Source organism: Babylonia areolata, chromosome 7 (genome assembly GCF_041734735.1).
Source record: "Babylonia areolata isolate BAREFJ2019XMU chromosome 7, ASM4173473v1, whole genome shotgun sequence".
NCBI classification, from domain to species: domain Eukaryota; kingdom Metazoa; phylum Mollusca; class Gastropoda; order Neogastropoda; family Buccinidae; genus Babylonia; species Babylonia areolata.
In genome coordinates, this window is record NC_134882.1 from 12115688 (window position 1) to 12132284 (window position 16597).

Genomic DNA, 16597 nt, shown 5'->3' on the forward strand with positions numbered 1-16597 from the left:
TGACCTAAAAACAGAAAAATCATATTATTTAGGTAAGGGACATTCAATTTTTACAGCTGAATTGGTGGCCATCCTTATGGCTTTAAATCATCTTGTTGATATACCAATCATAATAAGTAATATCCTATTTTGTGTTGATTCTCAATCTGTCTTAAAAGGTTTGCTCCTTTTTGAGAATAATCAAAGAGAAGATTTATTTTTTGAAATTAGGTATTTATTGCACTCCCTATTTGTGAAGGGTACAAATGTTGATTTTTGTTGGATACCATCCCACACTGGATTACGTTATAACGACCAAGCAGATAGGGCAGCAAAAAGGGGAGCAAAAAATCATATAGATAGTATAAAAGTATATTGCCCATTGTCATACAAGGAAATAAGCAATATACTAGAAAGAGACTTTTATAGGTGCTTGAATTCAAGTCTAAAACCTCGTCAGTTGACTCTCTCAGACTTTGGTCCGATTCGCAGACCAATTCTGAGCTTAGCTCTCAGACTATTATCAAATTCATTACGGACCAAGTATTGTTCTAATGTCAAGTGTATATGCTTTAATAACCTGACAATTGAGCATATAATTTTTCACTGTAGCTTGATGAAGCCTTTTGTACACGAAAGTGTGTCTTCACAAGTGACTGAGAACGTTGATGTTTTTGACTTTTTGCATTCATTATCAGTTGTTTCGCTTGTCAGTTTAACGACTTCTCTTTTACGAAGTCCTTTAAGTAATTTCCTGTAACTGTATTTAGAGGTTTTTTTTGTTTGTTTGTTTGTTTTGTTTTTCTTTCAAATTTCACCCACATTTTTACCCTCATTTGCCCAGTTTCCCCAAACCCTCCATTCATCCACATCTCCCACCCCTTCTAACCGATAATACTCAGATGTATTCATAAATACTTTTACAAAATGTCTTCAATCACCGATATGTGTGACGGGACATTAAACAAAAATTCCTTCCTTCCTTCCTTGAAAGATTGCAGCGAAGATGAGTGACGGAGAGGCCGAGGAAACTGATTCCAAAGAATAGGGGCTTGGTATGAAAAACTGCGTTGGCCGTACGTTTTGGTTCGAGCATGGGGGATCCTAAGCATGCGGGTGTCAGAAGAAGAGTTGGCGTGAGGGTGTGTAAGGATGAATGAGGTCAGAAAGATACTGTGAAAAAGAAGCCTCAATGGACTTGAAACAAAGAGACACGACTTCGTAAATAATTCTTTCTTGTACTGGGAGCCAGTGTAAAGCATGAAGTAGAGGAGAGACGTGATCAAACTTAGCGGAACGAAAGACAAGCCTAGCAATGAGGTAGCTAGGTGAACCGACAAGTAGGGAATTACAAAAATCCAGGCGGGACAGCACAAAGACACAGAGGAGAGTTTTGGTTGCATCATCAGTCAGGAGATGACGAATGGATGCAACTCTGCGAATTTCAAAGTAACACAGCTTGCATATATTTGCACATGCTGCTGATAGGAAAGAGACTGGTCGAGTATGACAACAACATTACGGACGGAAGAGGAAAGAGGAATGTCGGTGCCACTAAGGGAGACTGAGGAAGGAAAGAGACTGAGTGGCAAAGTCTTTGTGGGGTGATAATCGTGATTTCAATTTTACCCTTTAAGACTAGCTTGTTTTCAGTCATCCATGTCTCCAGATCGGTCCCGACAGACACAGCTGGTTGTCATCGGAAAAGCTATGATGGGGCAACGGCCCCGGAATGATGACTTACAATCATCACCTTAGTTATCGTCGGTATTGTCATTACTATAGTTATCATGGTTATTGTCATCACCAAAGTTATGGTTATTATCATCACCACAATAGTTCTCATGGTTATTGTCATCATCACCATAGTTGTAATTATCATTACCATGGGTATCATCGTCATTATCATCATTACAACGGTTCTCGTTTGTTCTTGTCATCACCACAGCTCTCATGATTATTGTCATCATCACCATTGTTATTATCATTGTCATCATCACCATACACCATGGTCATTGTCTTCATCACTGTAGTTCTCATGATTATTGTCATCATCATTTAATTTGTTACTGTTATCATCATTACTATAGTTCTCGCAGTTGTCATCATCACCACAGTTATTATCATCATTACCATAGTTCTCATGGTTATTGTCATCATCACCATAGTTATCATCACCACAGTTCTCATGGCTATTGTCATATGTCATACTCCACGGTCACGCATCACTCCATCCACTCAAAGGCGCACCAATAGACAAAACATTTTTTTTTTTTTAAACGTTCCCTCTTTATATAATCACTCAAATACAACAAAACACTTGTAATCATTCCATGCACACACACATTCTTTTTAGAAAAGTAAATCTTGAAATAAACCCTCTAATAAATAAACATTGGCAATGATCCAATAAAGCTAGGTTACTCTTTTGGCCGTCACTCTAAGGGGCTTTGCTTTCCAACACAACCCTCCTAGTCCATTTCCTTTTGGCCTTAACCAGTGGCACGATTCCCGACTGGACCCCTCCAGCCTCAGTCAATGAGCTATCAGCTCCAAGGGCCTCCTCCGGACCCAAGGCAGGTAGGAAGCGCTGAGGTTCCACCTGAAACACTCAGCACCCTACCGTAAACCGCCTATCCAAAACATCAGGAGAATAGTCTCGAAGATAGATTCCTCGAATGGAAATCTTGGCAGACTACAAAAGTATATAAATTTGTACTCACCCGGATTTCGGGTTCTTTAATATACTGTATCTACAAACGATCGGTGAAACTAGTAATACTTTGAATATTTGATTTGCGAGAAAAAAACAATCATAAATGAAAAAGTAAATAATTCGAATAAATAAAACAGTTTCAGTTTTCAGTTTTCTATCCCGCGAGGACCGTTTGTAGAACATAGGCATCTTTACTTACAATGCCACATCGCTGGAACCTGGACCAACAAGAGGCAGCAAGAGGCAGCAGAGCCCCAAATGCATGGGCCTGCAGCTCAGAAAGGAGTGACACTAAAACTTGGTCACAATTTTCCATTTCAAAATAAAAGTTCACTCCTGAACTGCTTTTACGAAACGTGCAGCCAATCAAGACAAGGGCTAAATCGCTGTCTCACCAAACTACCCAAAGTAGTGCACATGTGCCACTGAACAATAAATCACTGTCTCAAAAGAATACCTCAACCTTTTTTTTTTTTTTTTTTACATAATTCCTCCTCAGTGCTCCCACACTTCCTGACATCATCATCACCATAGTCCTCATGGTTATCGTCATCATCACCATAGTCCTCATGGTTATCGTCATCATCACCATAGTCCTCATGGTTATTATCCTCATCACCATAGTTCTTCCCATGGTCTTGATTCCTGGCAGATGCGCAAGCATCATTCAAGATCGAAGACTCAAGGGTTTTTTTTTTTTTTTTTTTTTTTTTTTTTAATAATTTTATTCAAGTTTAACATTTAATACATACAGACGGACATACAAAACCAACATCTGGAATCAACAATATTTGCCACTGTGCACCACCTAAACTGTAAATCAGGAAAATGACACAACACTGTCTTCATACCGAGAAAAAAAAAAAAAAGTCACATGCACTGTTAAAAACAAGTAAGTAAATGAAAGGGAAAAAAAAATAATAAAAAAAAATAAAATAAAAGAACAAGCGTTACATTCGTGGTTGTCTCTACTCCTCCTCGTTGCCTTCAATCATTTTTATGTAAGGGCACCATTTTCTAGAAAATGCTGTGGACATCATTTCCATCGAGTGTATATATTTTTCGGTTTTATATATGTTTCTTAGGTCTGTTAGGAAGTACTTTATACATGGTTTGATTTTATTTATTCTGCATTTATAACTGAAATATTTCGCCACTAGAATGATATAGTCAAATATTTCACCTGTTTTTGTAACATCATCATTTCCAAATAATACTAACTCTATATTAAACTTTACATTTGCACAATTTTCACACTTTTCCTTCAAGACATTCTCTAAGTCCCCCCAAAAGAGCTGAGTAAATGTACAGTGCCATAAGTAGTGTTGAATTGTGTCTATTTCATTTTTACAGAAGTTGCACATGTCGCTGTTTGTTCCCATTTTTTTTTAGTATTTTGTTTGTAACCAATATACCATGACATATTCTAATCTGGAACCATTTCAATCTTACTTCTTTTATGTTTTTCACTTGTTTCATAGTGGTATCCCAATTTATTGCAATGTCTAGTTTTTGCTCCCACTTGATAAAAGAATTTATATTGTATAGAAAAATTGGTTCAAGTAGTATATCATAATAAATTTTAGATCCTTTCTTAACATTAGCTATTATCTGCAGTGCTTTTGGTTCTTTATTGCAAGTTTTGTCTGTGATAGTAATATTGTTTGTGCGCAAGTAACTTTTAATGGAACGTATAAATCCCATATACAGTAAATAATTAACTTTAACCTCATATTTTTCTGTGAAATCTTTATGACTAAGGAAGCACCCATTTTCATCTACAATATCTCTAACCAGAAAAATACCTTTACTTGTCCAATTTTTTAAATAAACTGTCTTATTACCGACTTTAAATTTGTCGTTATGAAAAAGTGGTTCTACGAGTGCCTCTTGTGCTTCTTTTAACCAAACATGCTTTGTAAAATTCTCATATGCCCAATATACATCTTTCCAGAAACTATTACATTCAGTGATTACAAATTTTCTTGGTCCGTACAGATCCAGGGAGTTGATTTCTGGGGATTTGACTAAGAGTATTTTTTTCCACTTTGCTGTTCCTGTGTGTAATTTCCTAATCCATGATATTTTTAGAGCCTCTATGTACTTTTGTATATTTGGAATACCCAAACCTCCATTTCCAACATTATGTACTGTATATATTCTTTTAATCTTGTCTGTTTTGCCATCCCATATAAATTCATAGCACAGTTTCTGTAGTTGATTTATCTCTTTGTCCGGGGGATTGGGAAGAAGAATCCACAAGTAAATGAGTTTTGAAAGTATAAGTGATTTTAAAATAGCAATTTTACCAAGGGGTGTACATATACGTTTTGACCAAATCTTGAAAAGCCTCTTAGTTTCTATCAATTTGTCTTTTGTATTCACTTCAGTTATTTTTGATAGATCTTCTGTGAACCAAATGCCTAAAAGTTTATATTTGGGGGGGTTCCATTTCATTTTCTTTTCTAGTAGATACCGGCGTTTTGAGTTCTTCATTCTTCCTAACCAGACATTTAATGTTTTATCATAATTTTTAGCCCTGAAAATTCTTCAAATCCCTCTAGTGTTTCAAACAACTTTTCATACGATTCTTTATCTCCTTCTAATGTGAATGTTGTATCATCAGCAAACTGACTAATTTTAAAAATGGTATCTAATAAATTTATGCCTTTAATTTCTTCATCTTCCCTAATCTTGCACGCCAGGATTTCTGAGCATAATACAAACAGATAGGGTGAGATTGGATCTCCCTGGCGGCATCCTCTTTGTATTTTCAAGCCTTTGGATACTTTACCGTTCACAATGACATATGATTTTATATCCTTGTAAAAGATGTGAATCCATTTACATAAATCTAGGCCAAATCCATAGGCTTTTAATACAGTGTTCATATATGACCAATTTAATGAGTCGAATGCTTTTTCGAAATCTATTGATACTAACAAGCCTGGACGATGTTCAATTTCTAAATAATGCATAATGTCATACAGGGTTCTTATGTTATCGCCAGAAGACTCAAGGTTTAATTTCCCTTCACTCCTTTGGGTTGTGGAGAATTAAAAACAGATGGGGATGGGAGGGGGGGGGGGAGAACAGGATAGACAAGAGAAATAACTAAATAAACTTTGTCAGCAAAGTGTACACAGTACAGTTCTCCTTATAGTGTTACCCTGTTCCCCCCATGTGGGTCAACTTCTCGAAGTGCGCACAACTGTTCAAAGCATGTCAAATAATCCCTCGAAACGTCACGAAGAAAGCAACGATAAACCACATCTTCTGTCAGTCAGTCATGAAAGCCAACACCACCGTTCATCCCCATTCGTGGTAAACACGCGCATTACCAACACCACCCTTCACCATCATGATCATCACCATGAAAGCCACCCCACCCCACCCCACCATCACCGTCCGTCCCCCTTCCCAATCACCACCATCACCACAACCCTTCATCATGAAGATCATCACCACGAAAGCCACCCCTACCCCCCACCCCCTAGCGTCCCTCCTCCAGTCCTAATCATCCACATCCTTCACACCATTACTACTACTACTACCACCACCACCACCACCACCACCCACCCCGACCAGCTGGCGGTGCATGAGGTACAGCACAGGCAGCAGGAGAGTCACCTCGCCGCCCATGAGGTAGTAGACGAGGGAGGGACAGAGGTGCACGGTCAGCACGTAGACGGTGGTGTGCAGCATGGGCCACAGGACCCGGGCCAGCACCTCCAGCATGGCCAGCACGGCCATCAGCTTTCCCTGCTCTTCGGGGTGGGCCACCCGGCTCAGCACGCACCGTAGGCTACTGGACGACGTGCACACCACAGACCCCACGATGTAGGCCGCGAAGATCTGACCACAAATCATGCAGGATGTGTCATGTTAAAAGAAAAGGGTAAGAAATACATGGATACATGCTCATGTTCGCCGAAAAAAAAAAGAAAAAAAAAAGAGAAATCGTACGGAATATATGATGTTAAAAAATGATAACAAATACATAGGTACATGCTCATGTGAGTGGCGGAAACCTTGAGAGAAATCATACTGAATGTGTTACGTTAAAAAATTATATTCGTAATTGTAACTGATGGCAAATTAGTTGCCTTTTCCAAATTAGGAAAATCAAAATTATTAAAGGGAATCTGACAGTGGTGAGCCAGTAAACCTCCCTTCCCAAAATGATAGGCGTTGTTCTTTTTTGACTCCCTTGTGTAAACAAAGTGAGTCTGTGTAATAACCCGGTGTACGTGTGTGTGTGTGTGTGTGTGTGTGTGTGTGTGTCTGTCTGTGTGTGTGTGTGTGAGTGTGTCTGTGCGTGTGTGTGTCTGTGTGTCCGTGGTAAACTTTAACATTGCCATTTTCTCTGGAAATACTTTGTCTGCCAATACCATGATAGTGATTTGGGGTGGGTTGGGGGGATGTAAAATTAAAGTTGGGGGGGGGGGGGTGTAAGGGTTCGGCTCATACACACCCTACACATACACAAACACATACACATTCCAACCCCCACCCACCACCACACACATTGGACACACACACACACACACACACACCTGCCAAGTGGATCCCCACTCCGAGGCCAGCCCGACCCAGACACTGCACAGCACACAGCTGAGCACGGACATCAACAACAGCAGCATATCCCCGGTACTGCTGTTGTGTCCCTCTCCAGCATTCTTGCCTCCCTTACAGCTCTTGATCGCCGAGCCCATGTTTCGTGTGGCAGACAGTACTTTCTGCACGCATGGCCCCAAGCCTCTGAGGAAGAGGCCACCCGTCCCGTAGTATATCATTTGCAGGTACCCATACCTGACGACGGATGAAAGAAGGTATCAATAAAGTAAACTCAACAGAACTGACAGCAAACGAGGAGAGAAATGAAAAGAAGATAATAAAGGACACCACTTTACGTGATTATGTACGACAGAATATGGAGAAAATACACACGCACACACACACACACACACACACACACACACACACACACACACACACACACACACACACGGAGAGAGAAAGAAGAGGTGCCAAAGGAGAGTGAGGTTGGGAAGGGGGGGAGCGAACAGACAGTGTTTTGGGGGGCGGGCGGGGGGGGGGGGGAGGGTTGTGTGTGTTTTAACACACACACAATATATATAATTGGCATCGGTATAATTGGCCATGTGGTGCCTCATGGCTAAAGGTTTCAAAAACATTTTTAAGCCTGGTTGATCAGTGATATTAGGGTTCAAAAACATTTTTAAGCCTGGTTGATCAGTGGTATTTGTTGTTTTTTGGTTTGTTTGTTTGTTTGTTTGCAAGCCCACCTCGAAGATGTACAGGGTGTGACACTACAACCACCACCACCGACAACAACATCACGACAATGTGAACATCAACACCACCATCACCACTACCAGCGACAGCAACTGTGCATGAGGTTCTGAGAACGATCTGGTTAGAGACTGCTGTTTTTATTATGTGTTGCTGACGGTGAAGACTGATTTAAGGCTGGAGTGTTTGGGATTTATTTGTTTTTGTTTATTGTATATTGTTTTACTGCTTAAAGTCCACCCTCTGTGGAAAAAAAAAAACCTTAAGAAGGGGCACAGATAAGAAGGAAGAAGAACAACAACAACGACAACGACAACGACAACGACGATAACATTAGCAGCAAAGTGAAACTAAGTCCTTTCGCGGTGTATATGAATGGAATATCTTCCTATTTAACATCTCTGATCATACTCTGCATGAGCTGACTTGCGCCAAACAAACAGACGAATGACTAAATGTTTAAATAGTAAACAAATCAAAAGATTAAGAAACTTACATAAACAGATATCTATCTATCTATCTATCTATCTATCTATCTATCTATCTATCTATCTATCTATCTATATATATATATCAGATACACAGACAGACAGACGGGCAAACAGAAAGACGGAAAACAGAAAGACGGACACACACACACACACACACACACACACACACACACACACACACACACACACACACTTTTGTACGTGCGTATGTATATACATACACATATGTAGACAGACATAAATAAACAGATAGATAGATAGACAGATAGATAGAAATGTAATAGAGATTAGCTTGGCTAGGGGCTTAGGGGCTTTAATTTATCATAAGATTATCATAAGAGAGATTTAAAGAATTAGGACATCCTATGCTCACAGCGCCAAGTTGTAACAAGGTACACTTGGTGGTAAAGGGCTGTGATTTAGGGATGGATTGAATTTGGAAAAAAAATGAATTGAAACATTAAAAGGAAATAATTTGGATCTATTTTGTGATGGATCTTTATCCTGTCGGCACAAAAGAACTAAACTAATTGATGATTTACTGTATTAAATTCCTGCGCACAGGCCAAGAACATATAGAGGCCAGTCACAAATGGGTTTTTCTATTGTTTTATTTACAATAGTTATGAGAACATAAGAAAAGAACATATAAACTAAAGGAGAAGAACAGAAGACTAGAAGAGAAGATGTAAGAAGAGAAATAATGGAGAAGACAACTAGAAGAGAAGACAAAGAAGAGATAAAAAGAGAACATAAAAAGAGAAGACAGTGCCTGGAATGACACAAAGAATGTCATTAGCACAACATGTCGGCACAAGTGAATAATAAAGCACATGTATACATATTACATGGAAAGACTTCCACATGGTAATGCATATGTGTGAAGACCAAACACTGACATCAAATGACATTTCTAATACATTTAAATAGTGCAGTTAAAGTGATTGAAGCGATGCTGATTTAGTGAAAGTATACTGACAGTATAGATTAGGTAAAGCTTATACTGTGTCAAAGTGACTCAAATGAATCAGTTTATCATGTTGCACTATACTGGAGTAAGCTGTATAGGAGTGAGCATGATAAGTAAATTACAATTAACAGACTAATACATATCAGGTGGTTTTAACCAGTAACTGATATAAACCCAACACTATCTTGTAATCATGACAGAATACTACACACAGAGTAGAGAGAATCAGTGAAACACTACTTCATCAGTGACAGCAAATGAGAAAGAACGCATCATATGCACTCACTAGAATATTCTCCAACAAACTATTAGTGTCCAGAGACGTCACTGACTGTGACGTTAAGAAGAATCAAATGGAACACTGCTCCAAGCAGATGATGACATTGCAATTTTCTAAATCAATCATAGCCGAGCTGTGACTAACATGTCAAAGCAATAACTGAACAAAGCAATAACTGAACATACTCATATGAACACAAGTACTGTGTCGAACAATACAATTTACAAATCAACACATTCTACACACTAGTACTTACAGCAATATGTAACGAGATGTTAGCCATTGTGAGAACACACACGACACACAGACACTCTGTTCGCGACGCAGCAAGAGAGAGAGAGAGAGCAGCTCTGGTCAGATGACTGACCAGGTATGAAATGACCACTCATCACTGACTGTGCCAATTTATGCAAGTTAAGCAGACTGCAAAGACGTCAGGTCACGTGTGCTGCGAGCAGATCGACACTAATCAGGCCAAATCTGACAACTGTGTTTCTAACAAGGTGTTCATTGACAGATTTCTAAATGATTCCTGAACCGATTTACGTCGGATAAGTTGCAAAGGAAAGAGCTCGACACCTACTTTGTAATGAGTATAAAATGAAGTGTTGGTTATTTAAGATAAATTTATTTAAGTCACCTGAACAGGGTCAGTTCTAACGAGCTCGTTGCTGATAATTACAAACTGCGTTAAATCACTTTAACGTAGGCAAACATAAATGGAATAGATTTAAAGACGGAACTGGGACGGTTCTGCCAGTATATAATACTTGTAGTTTACTGATCTGACAAAAGAGTTATTAATTAATTACGGTGGAACAGAAACACAAGTTTCCACTCAGCCAATGACGTACCACTACTGGTCGAGCCTGAGTAGGTTGTTTGGCGAAGAGGACAAAATGATGTAAGCGGAGTGACGTCACACATTCTGAGCGTGGGTTAGTTGCGAAAACTGTGGTCTGCTAATACAGCTTGTGCGTGAGGCTACAGCTTGTGCGTGAGGCAAGTTTTGAAGCAAGCAGAATGCTTGGTCACAGATAGATAAACTGGAAGGGACACAAACAAACAAACAAACAAGAACACGAAAAAAAACCCACGTACCATGACCCAGGCCAACTAAGGGGCGGAACGCTGGCGGTCAAAGCGATTACTTCCGTCTGGCCGGCGCCGATCGCCTGCGTCATGAATGACGTCACCATCATCAACACGATAAGTACCTTCTTCCTTGAAGAGTTTTCCTTCCTCTTTAGCACCAGATACGTGCGCTCGTTACAGGCGTCGCTGACACTGTCCGCGTCGTCACTCTCCACTTTCTCACGCATTCTGGTAAGAGCATTGTTGTCTTCTTTGTCGTTAGGTAAGGCCATCTGGGTTTCCGAAGAGGTCTGGAAAGCGTCCTTGATCCCGAGGAAGCCGACAAGGAAGCAGAGGACCTGCAGGACTGCTGTGGTGAGCATGCTGAGAAAGATGGTACTGTAGTCCAGCATGACAGCCGACAGGATGGACCCCAGGCAGATGCCCACGTTGCGCAGAGCCATGATAAGGGCGAACCTGGCACCACCACGACACTTTCAGTTTCAAGGATGTGTCAGTGCTTGTGGGGACACACACACGCACACACACACACACGCACGCGCGCGCGCACACACACACACACACACACACACACACGCATATATATATATATATATATAGAGAGAGAGAGAGAGAGAGGGGGAGAGAGAGAGAGAGAGAGATGATTCTGAGTGCAAGACCTATCAAATTCTGACAATATTTCCTTTGACAGTGCGAATGCTTTAGCGAGGAAAACTACTTAGACCTTAACGTGAAGAAGACTAAGTAAATGTTGCCTGATATTAGGAAGAATCCATTCACTTTGTCGGACCTTTTCATTCGTAGTGTGAAAGTTGAGCTTGTAGATGGGTACAGATATTTAGGGACAGTTATTGACAATAAGTTAAATTTTACTGCTTATACCCATTCTTATTCATAAAAGCCAATCCTGAATTAATTGTTTACAAAAGCTCAGAAATGTTAGTGTCAGTGGTACGGTACTACAGAATTTTTACAGGTGTTTTACTGAATCAGACGCAGACGTCAGAGCAAGAATTGGCAAGGCGGGGGCAGCGTAATTGCAGCTGAAGAACATCTGGAGCTCCAAGGTGGTGTCGACTCGCACAAAGATCAGGCTGTTCAACTCCAACGTCAAGTCAGTCCTACTGTATGGAGCAGAGACATGGAGAACAACAAAGACCACCATCAAGAAAGTGCAGACCTTCATCAACAGCTGCCTGAGAAGAATTCTCCAGATCCACTGGCCCGACACCATCAGCAACGCAGACCTGTGGCAACGTACCAACCAGCTGCCAGCCGAGGATGAAATCCGGCGCAGGAGATGGGGATGGATCGGGCACACCCTGAGGAAGCCAGCCAGCAACATCACAAGGCAGGCACTATCATGGAACCCCCAAGGAAAACGAAAAAGAGGAAGGCCAAGAAACACCTGGCGACGTGACCTTGAGGCAGAAACCAAGAGGATGGGATATACCTGGAGACAGCTGGAGAGAATAGCCCAGGACAGAGGACTCTGGCGGACTGTTGTCGGCGGCCTATGCTCCAGGGGGAGTGATGGGCCTAAGTAAGTAAGTAAGTTACTGAATCAGTGTTAACGTTCTCCTTTATATGTTGGTATGGAAGCTCAAGTGTGAATAGTAACATGTATTGAACAGGACAGAGAATGTCAGCAGTATGATCACAGTGGTGAGACAAAACAGACTTGCTGTTCTCTTCGAACAGCGATTCGCTCAAAAAGCAAAAGTGATATCAAATGACAGCAGCCGTCGACTCAGTAAATACTATCAACTTTTACCATTTGGACGACGCCACAGAACTCTTAAATTTAGATTCCTCAGAACTAAGAACAGTCTCATTCCTGTGTCAGATGAGTTTAATATACAATTATCTTTCAACCATGTTTGATGTAACGTGTTGTACTGATTAGGTTGTATCCAAATTGTGTGTAGGGCGGGCAGGGGGAGGAGGAGGTGTGAGGGGTATGTGTGTGTGAGTGTGCGTGCGTGTGTGCCTCCATGTGTGTGTTTGAATGTGAGGAAAAGGGAGGCAGAGGGTGAGAGAGAGAGGGGGGGGGGGGAGAGAGAGAGAGGGGGGGGGTTAAAAAGAAGTTTAGTTGTTTATTCTGTAATGAATGTTGATTTTACTTTGAACATGATTTTATTTTCCTGAATTTGAATTTGATGAGATGTTTTATTCTATAATAAAGATGTTAATCTTACTGATGTTTCTATGACTTAAACTGATGTTTCTGAACCTGTATCTGCCTTATTAGTTTAGAAATTGAATGTGTTCTACAGCTTAGTAATGATTTAAATTGACTTCAACACCATATATATATTTCATACGTTGTGCATGTGTAGGCAATATACAAAAAAAAAAAAAAAAAATGCATGGTGTGTACATACGGTGAGTGTGTGCACATGCAAGTGTATGTGTGTGTTTTGAATAGTAGAAAATCGCACTTGTTTACCCATGTCTCTGCTGAGAGCAATTTTCTTATAATGCCAGCTTTTACCCTTTTGCAAGTAATATGTATGTATCACACACATCGCCACATGTAATGAAATCATTTACACAACTTAAAAGCACATATAAATTAGTAACTGCGATTTAGATTCGCACTGATCTCATTTCACAAAGGTGTTAAAGTTTATAGGTCTCAGAGCCTTTCACTGCCATCGGGCCACTGAATTCATATCCGCTGTGTCCAGGGCTCGGCATCAGAAGGCGGGGCCCAATCCTCTCTTTCCGCTGTATTCAACCTTCCCCAAGCCGTTCGCCCGGTAAACGTGTCTTCTTCTTCTTCTTCTTCTGCGTTCGTGGGCTGCAACTCCCACGTTCACACGTATGCACACGAGTGGGCTTTTACGTTTTTACCCCCACCATGTAGGCAGCCATACTCCGTTTTCGAGGCTGTGCATGCTGGGTATGTTCTTGTTTCCATAACCCACCGAACGCTGACATGGATTACAGGATCTTTAACGTGCGTATTTGATCTTCTGCTTGCATATACACACGAAGGGGGTTCAGCCACTAGCAGGTCTGCACATAATTATGTTGACCTGGGAGATCGTAAAAATCTCCACCCTTTACCCACCAGGCGCCATCACCGTGATTCGAACCCGGGACCCTCAGATTGACAGTCCAACGCTTTAACCACTCGGCTATTGCGCCCGTCGCGGTAAACGTGTCGAATGCGGGTGGGGATCGAGTTGTGTGGAGTGACTGAACATAAAGCAGAAGATAGCCAGGGAAATCCAGATTTCCTGAACGAGACCGTCCAAGATCTGCGAGACAATTTACCTCTCGCGTCCTTCTCCCCCAAACATTTTTGATAATGTTCATGTCAGAGCAACAATAAGCTTGAAGTATTTGTAGCTGGAATGCGAAAACGAAGCATATTCATGAACGTTTCGAGAAGTAAAAAAAACAACAACAACAAAAACAACCAACAACTCACTCCCACCCCCAAAAAAAGAAAAAAGAAAAGCATGGATACAATAAATATGTCAACATAGATGGGAGGTGTACATCACAGTATAAGATCACAATATATAATTGTAGTGGCGTTCAGTTTCGTCATTTCAACTCCCATACAGCTGCTGACGAATACGCACGTCAGTGAAGGGCTGTTGCATGAGATAATACGCCTAAAAGGAAAAATTCATTTTCTGCTCCACTTTCAAGTAGGTTTGAACGATAGCGGACTGATACATTATACACTACATCACATTTGCTGTTGGGAAAAAAAATGGAGCAGATGCCCGACCTCCAATTAAAAAATAATAATAATAATAATAAAGGAGAGAAAAAAATAATAAAACACGTTTATCAGGCCTTGGGAGCCTGCCCTTCGTTTGTGAGAAAAACAACAACAAAACTTTAACACAATTGATTGGAAAACAACAACACCACCACCAACAACAACAGTATCAGTATCAGTAGCTCAAGGAGGCGTTACTGCGTTCGGACAAATCCATATACGCTACACCATATCTGCCAAGCAGATGCCTGACCAGCAGCGTAACCCAACGCGCAACAACAACAACACAGCCTTACTTGGAGGACAGCTGGTCAGCCGGCGTGAGGTCCGCCACCAGAGTGGTCAGCGCCATGCTGAAGACTGCCCCCTTGCCCAGTAAGCTCCTCAGCAGGGCCCCCACGATCACTGTGGCCAGCAGGTGATCTGGCCAGAGGTCAGAGGTCAGGTAGGTCAGCACGCTCAGCACGTGACCCACCACTGGCAGCAGCAGGAGCACCTTCCGTCCGTGTCTTGGTGGTCAGAGAGAGAGAGAGAGAGAGAGAGAGAGATGTACGGATAATAATAATAATAATGGACATTTGTTGAGCGCATTCCTCCCTTGAAGAGAGCTCAAAGCGCTTTACAACAAACATCAAACACACGCAGAAGCAGGAGCACCTTCCGTCCGTGTCTTGATGGTCACAGAGAGAGAGACAGAGAGATGTGTACGGATAATAATAATAATAATGATAATAATAATAATAATAATAATGGACATTTGTTGAGCGCATTCCTCCCTTGAAGAGAGCTCAAAGCGCTTTACAACAAACATCAAACACACGCAGAAGCAGGAGATAAGATAAGATAAGATAAGAATAACTTTATTATCTCCAACTGGAGAAATTTGGTCAGGTGCATTATCACAACATAGACAAGTAAACAACATGTGGACCATAACTGTAAAAGCCAACAACAGCCCCTACAAATATTACGAAGATACAAATGTAAAAAAAAAAATATATATATATAAATAAAAATAAAAAATCACATACATCGTTTTATACATACATCCACACACTGCATGTAATAACTAGTATTCTTAATGTAAAAACAGAAAGAATTAAGAAACATTATTTGAATATAATTATAAATATAATTATAAACATAGCCTACTATACTGCACATTGATTTTAATAGACAGATAAGATAAGAATAAAGATGAATTGCGGAAAACCACAACCAGATAATCAGCACACACCCGCACCGCCCCCCCCCCCCCCACCCACCCACCCACCCCACACACGCGGATAACTTGATTAAACAAGAGTAATAAACATATGTTCTCAAATAAAAGCATTTCACATATTCGCTTTTAAAAACATTGCAATTAATTATTACATCGTAATTATTAAACAGAAATATATTTAGAATATGGACGTTAGCATTAGACATATTCATTGTACATTCATCCTGCATATTGCACATTATTCTTCCTACATATTGCACATTCATTATAACCAATTGTCACGTTTTAAGCTCAGTAAACACACACACACACACACACACACACACACACACACACACACACACACACACACACACACAACTAGAACAAGGTACAGCCTATCATGCACGGACTTTCACACGTCTCACATGAGAGTGCGCGCACACACACACACACACACACACACAGTTCTCAAGAATTTAAAAGGTGGATTGAACGTGGAATAAAAGTCTTCAGAGCTCTGGATTTCAAGGAGCACCTTCCTTCCGTGTCTTGATGGTCACACACACACACACACACACACGCACACACACACACACACACACACACACACACACACACACACAGAGAGAGAGAGAGAGAGAGAGAGAGATGTGTACGGATAATAATACGAATACTAATACTAATACTAATAATAATAATAATAATGGACATTTGTTGAGCGCATTCCTCCCTTAAAGAGAGCTCAAAGCACTTTACAACAAACATCAAGCACACACAGAAGCAGGAGCACCTTCCTTCCAT

At 40.7% G+C, this 16597-nt stretch overlaps 1 protein-coding gene across 1 annotated transcript; it reads right to left on the reverse strand.

Annotated features, from left to right (window-relative positions):
• Window positions 1–2419: 2419 nt before the first annotated feature.
• On the reverse strand, window positions 2420–16597 carry LOC143284336 (uncharacterized). The gene is made up of 7 exons (XM_076591046.1): window positions 16573–16597; window positions 14886–15066; window positions 10854–11303; window positions 7252–7507; window positions 6275–6550; window positions 2895–2963; window positions 2420–2581 (listed from the first exon to the last, which is right to left on the reverse strand). The coding sequence occupies exons 1-7, from the start codon at window positions 16595–16597 to the stop codon at window positions 2420–2422; spliced, it is 1419 nt and encodes a 472-aa protein (XP_076447161.1).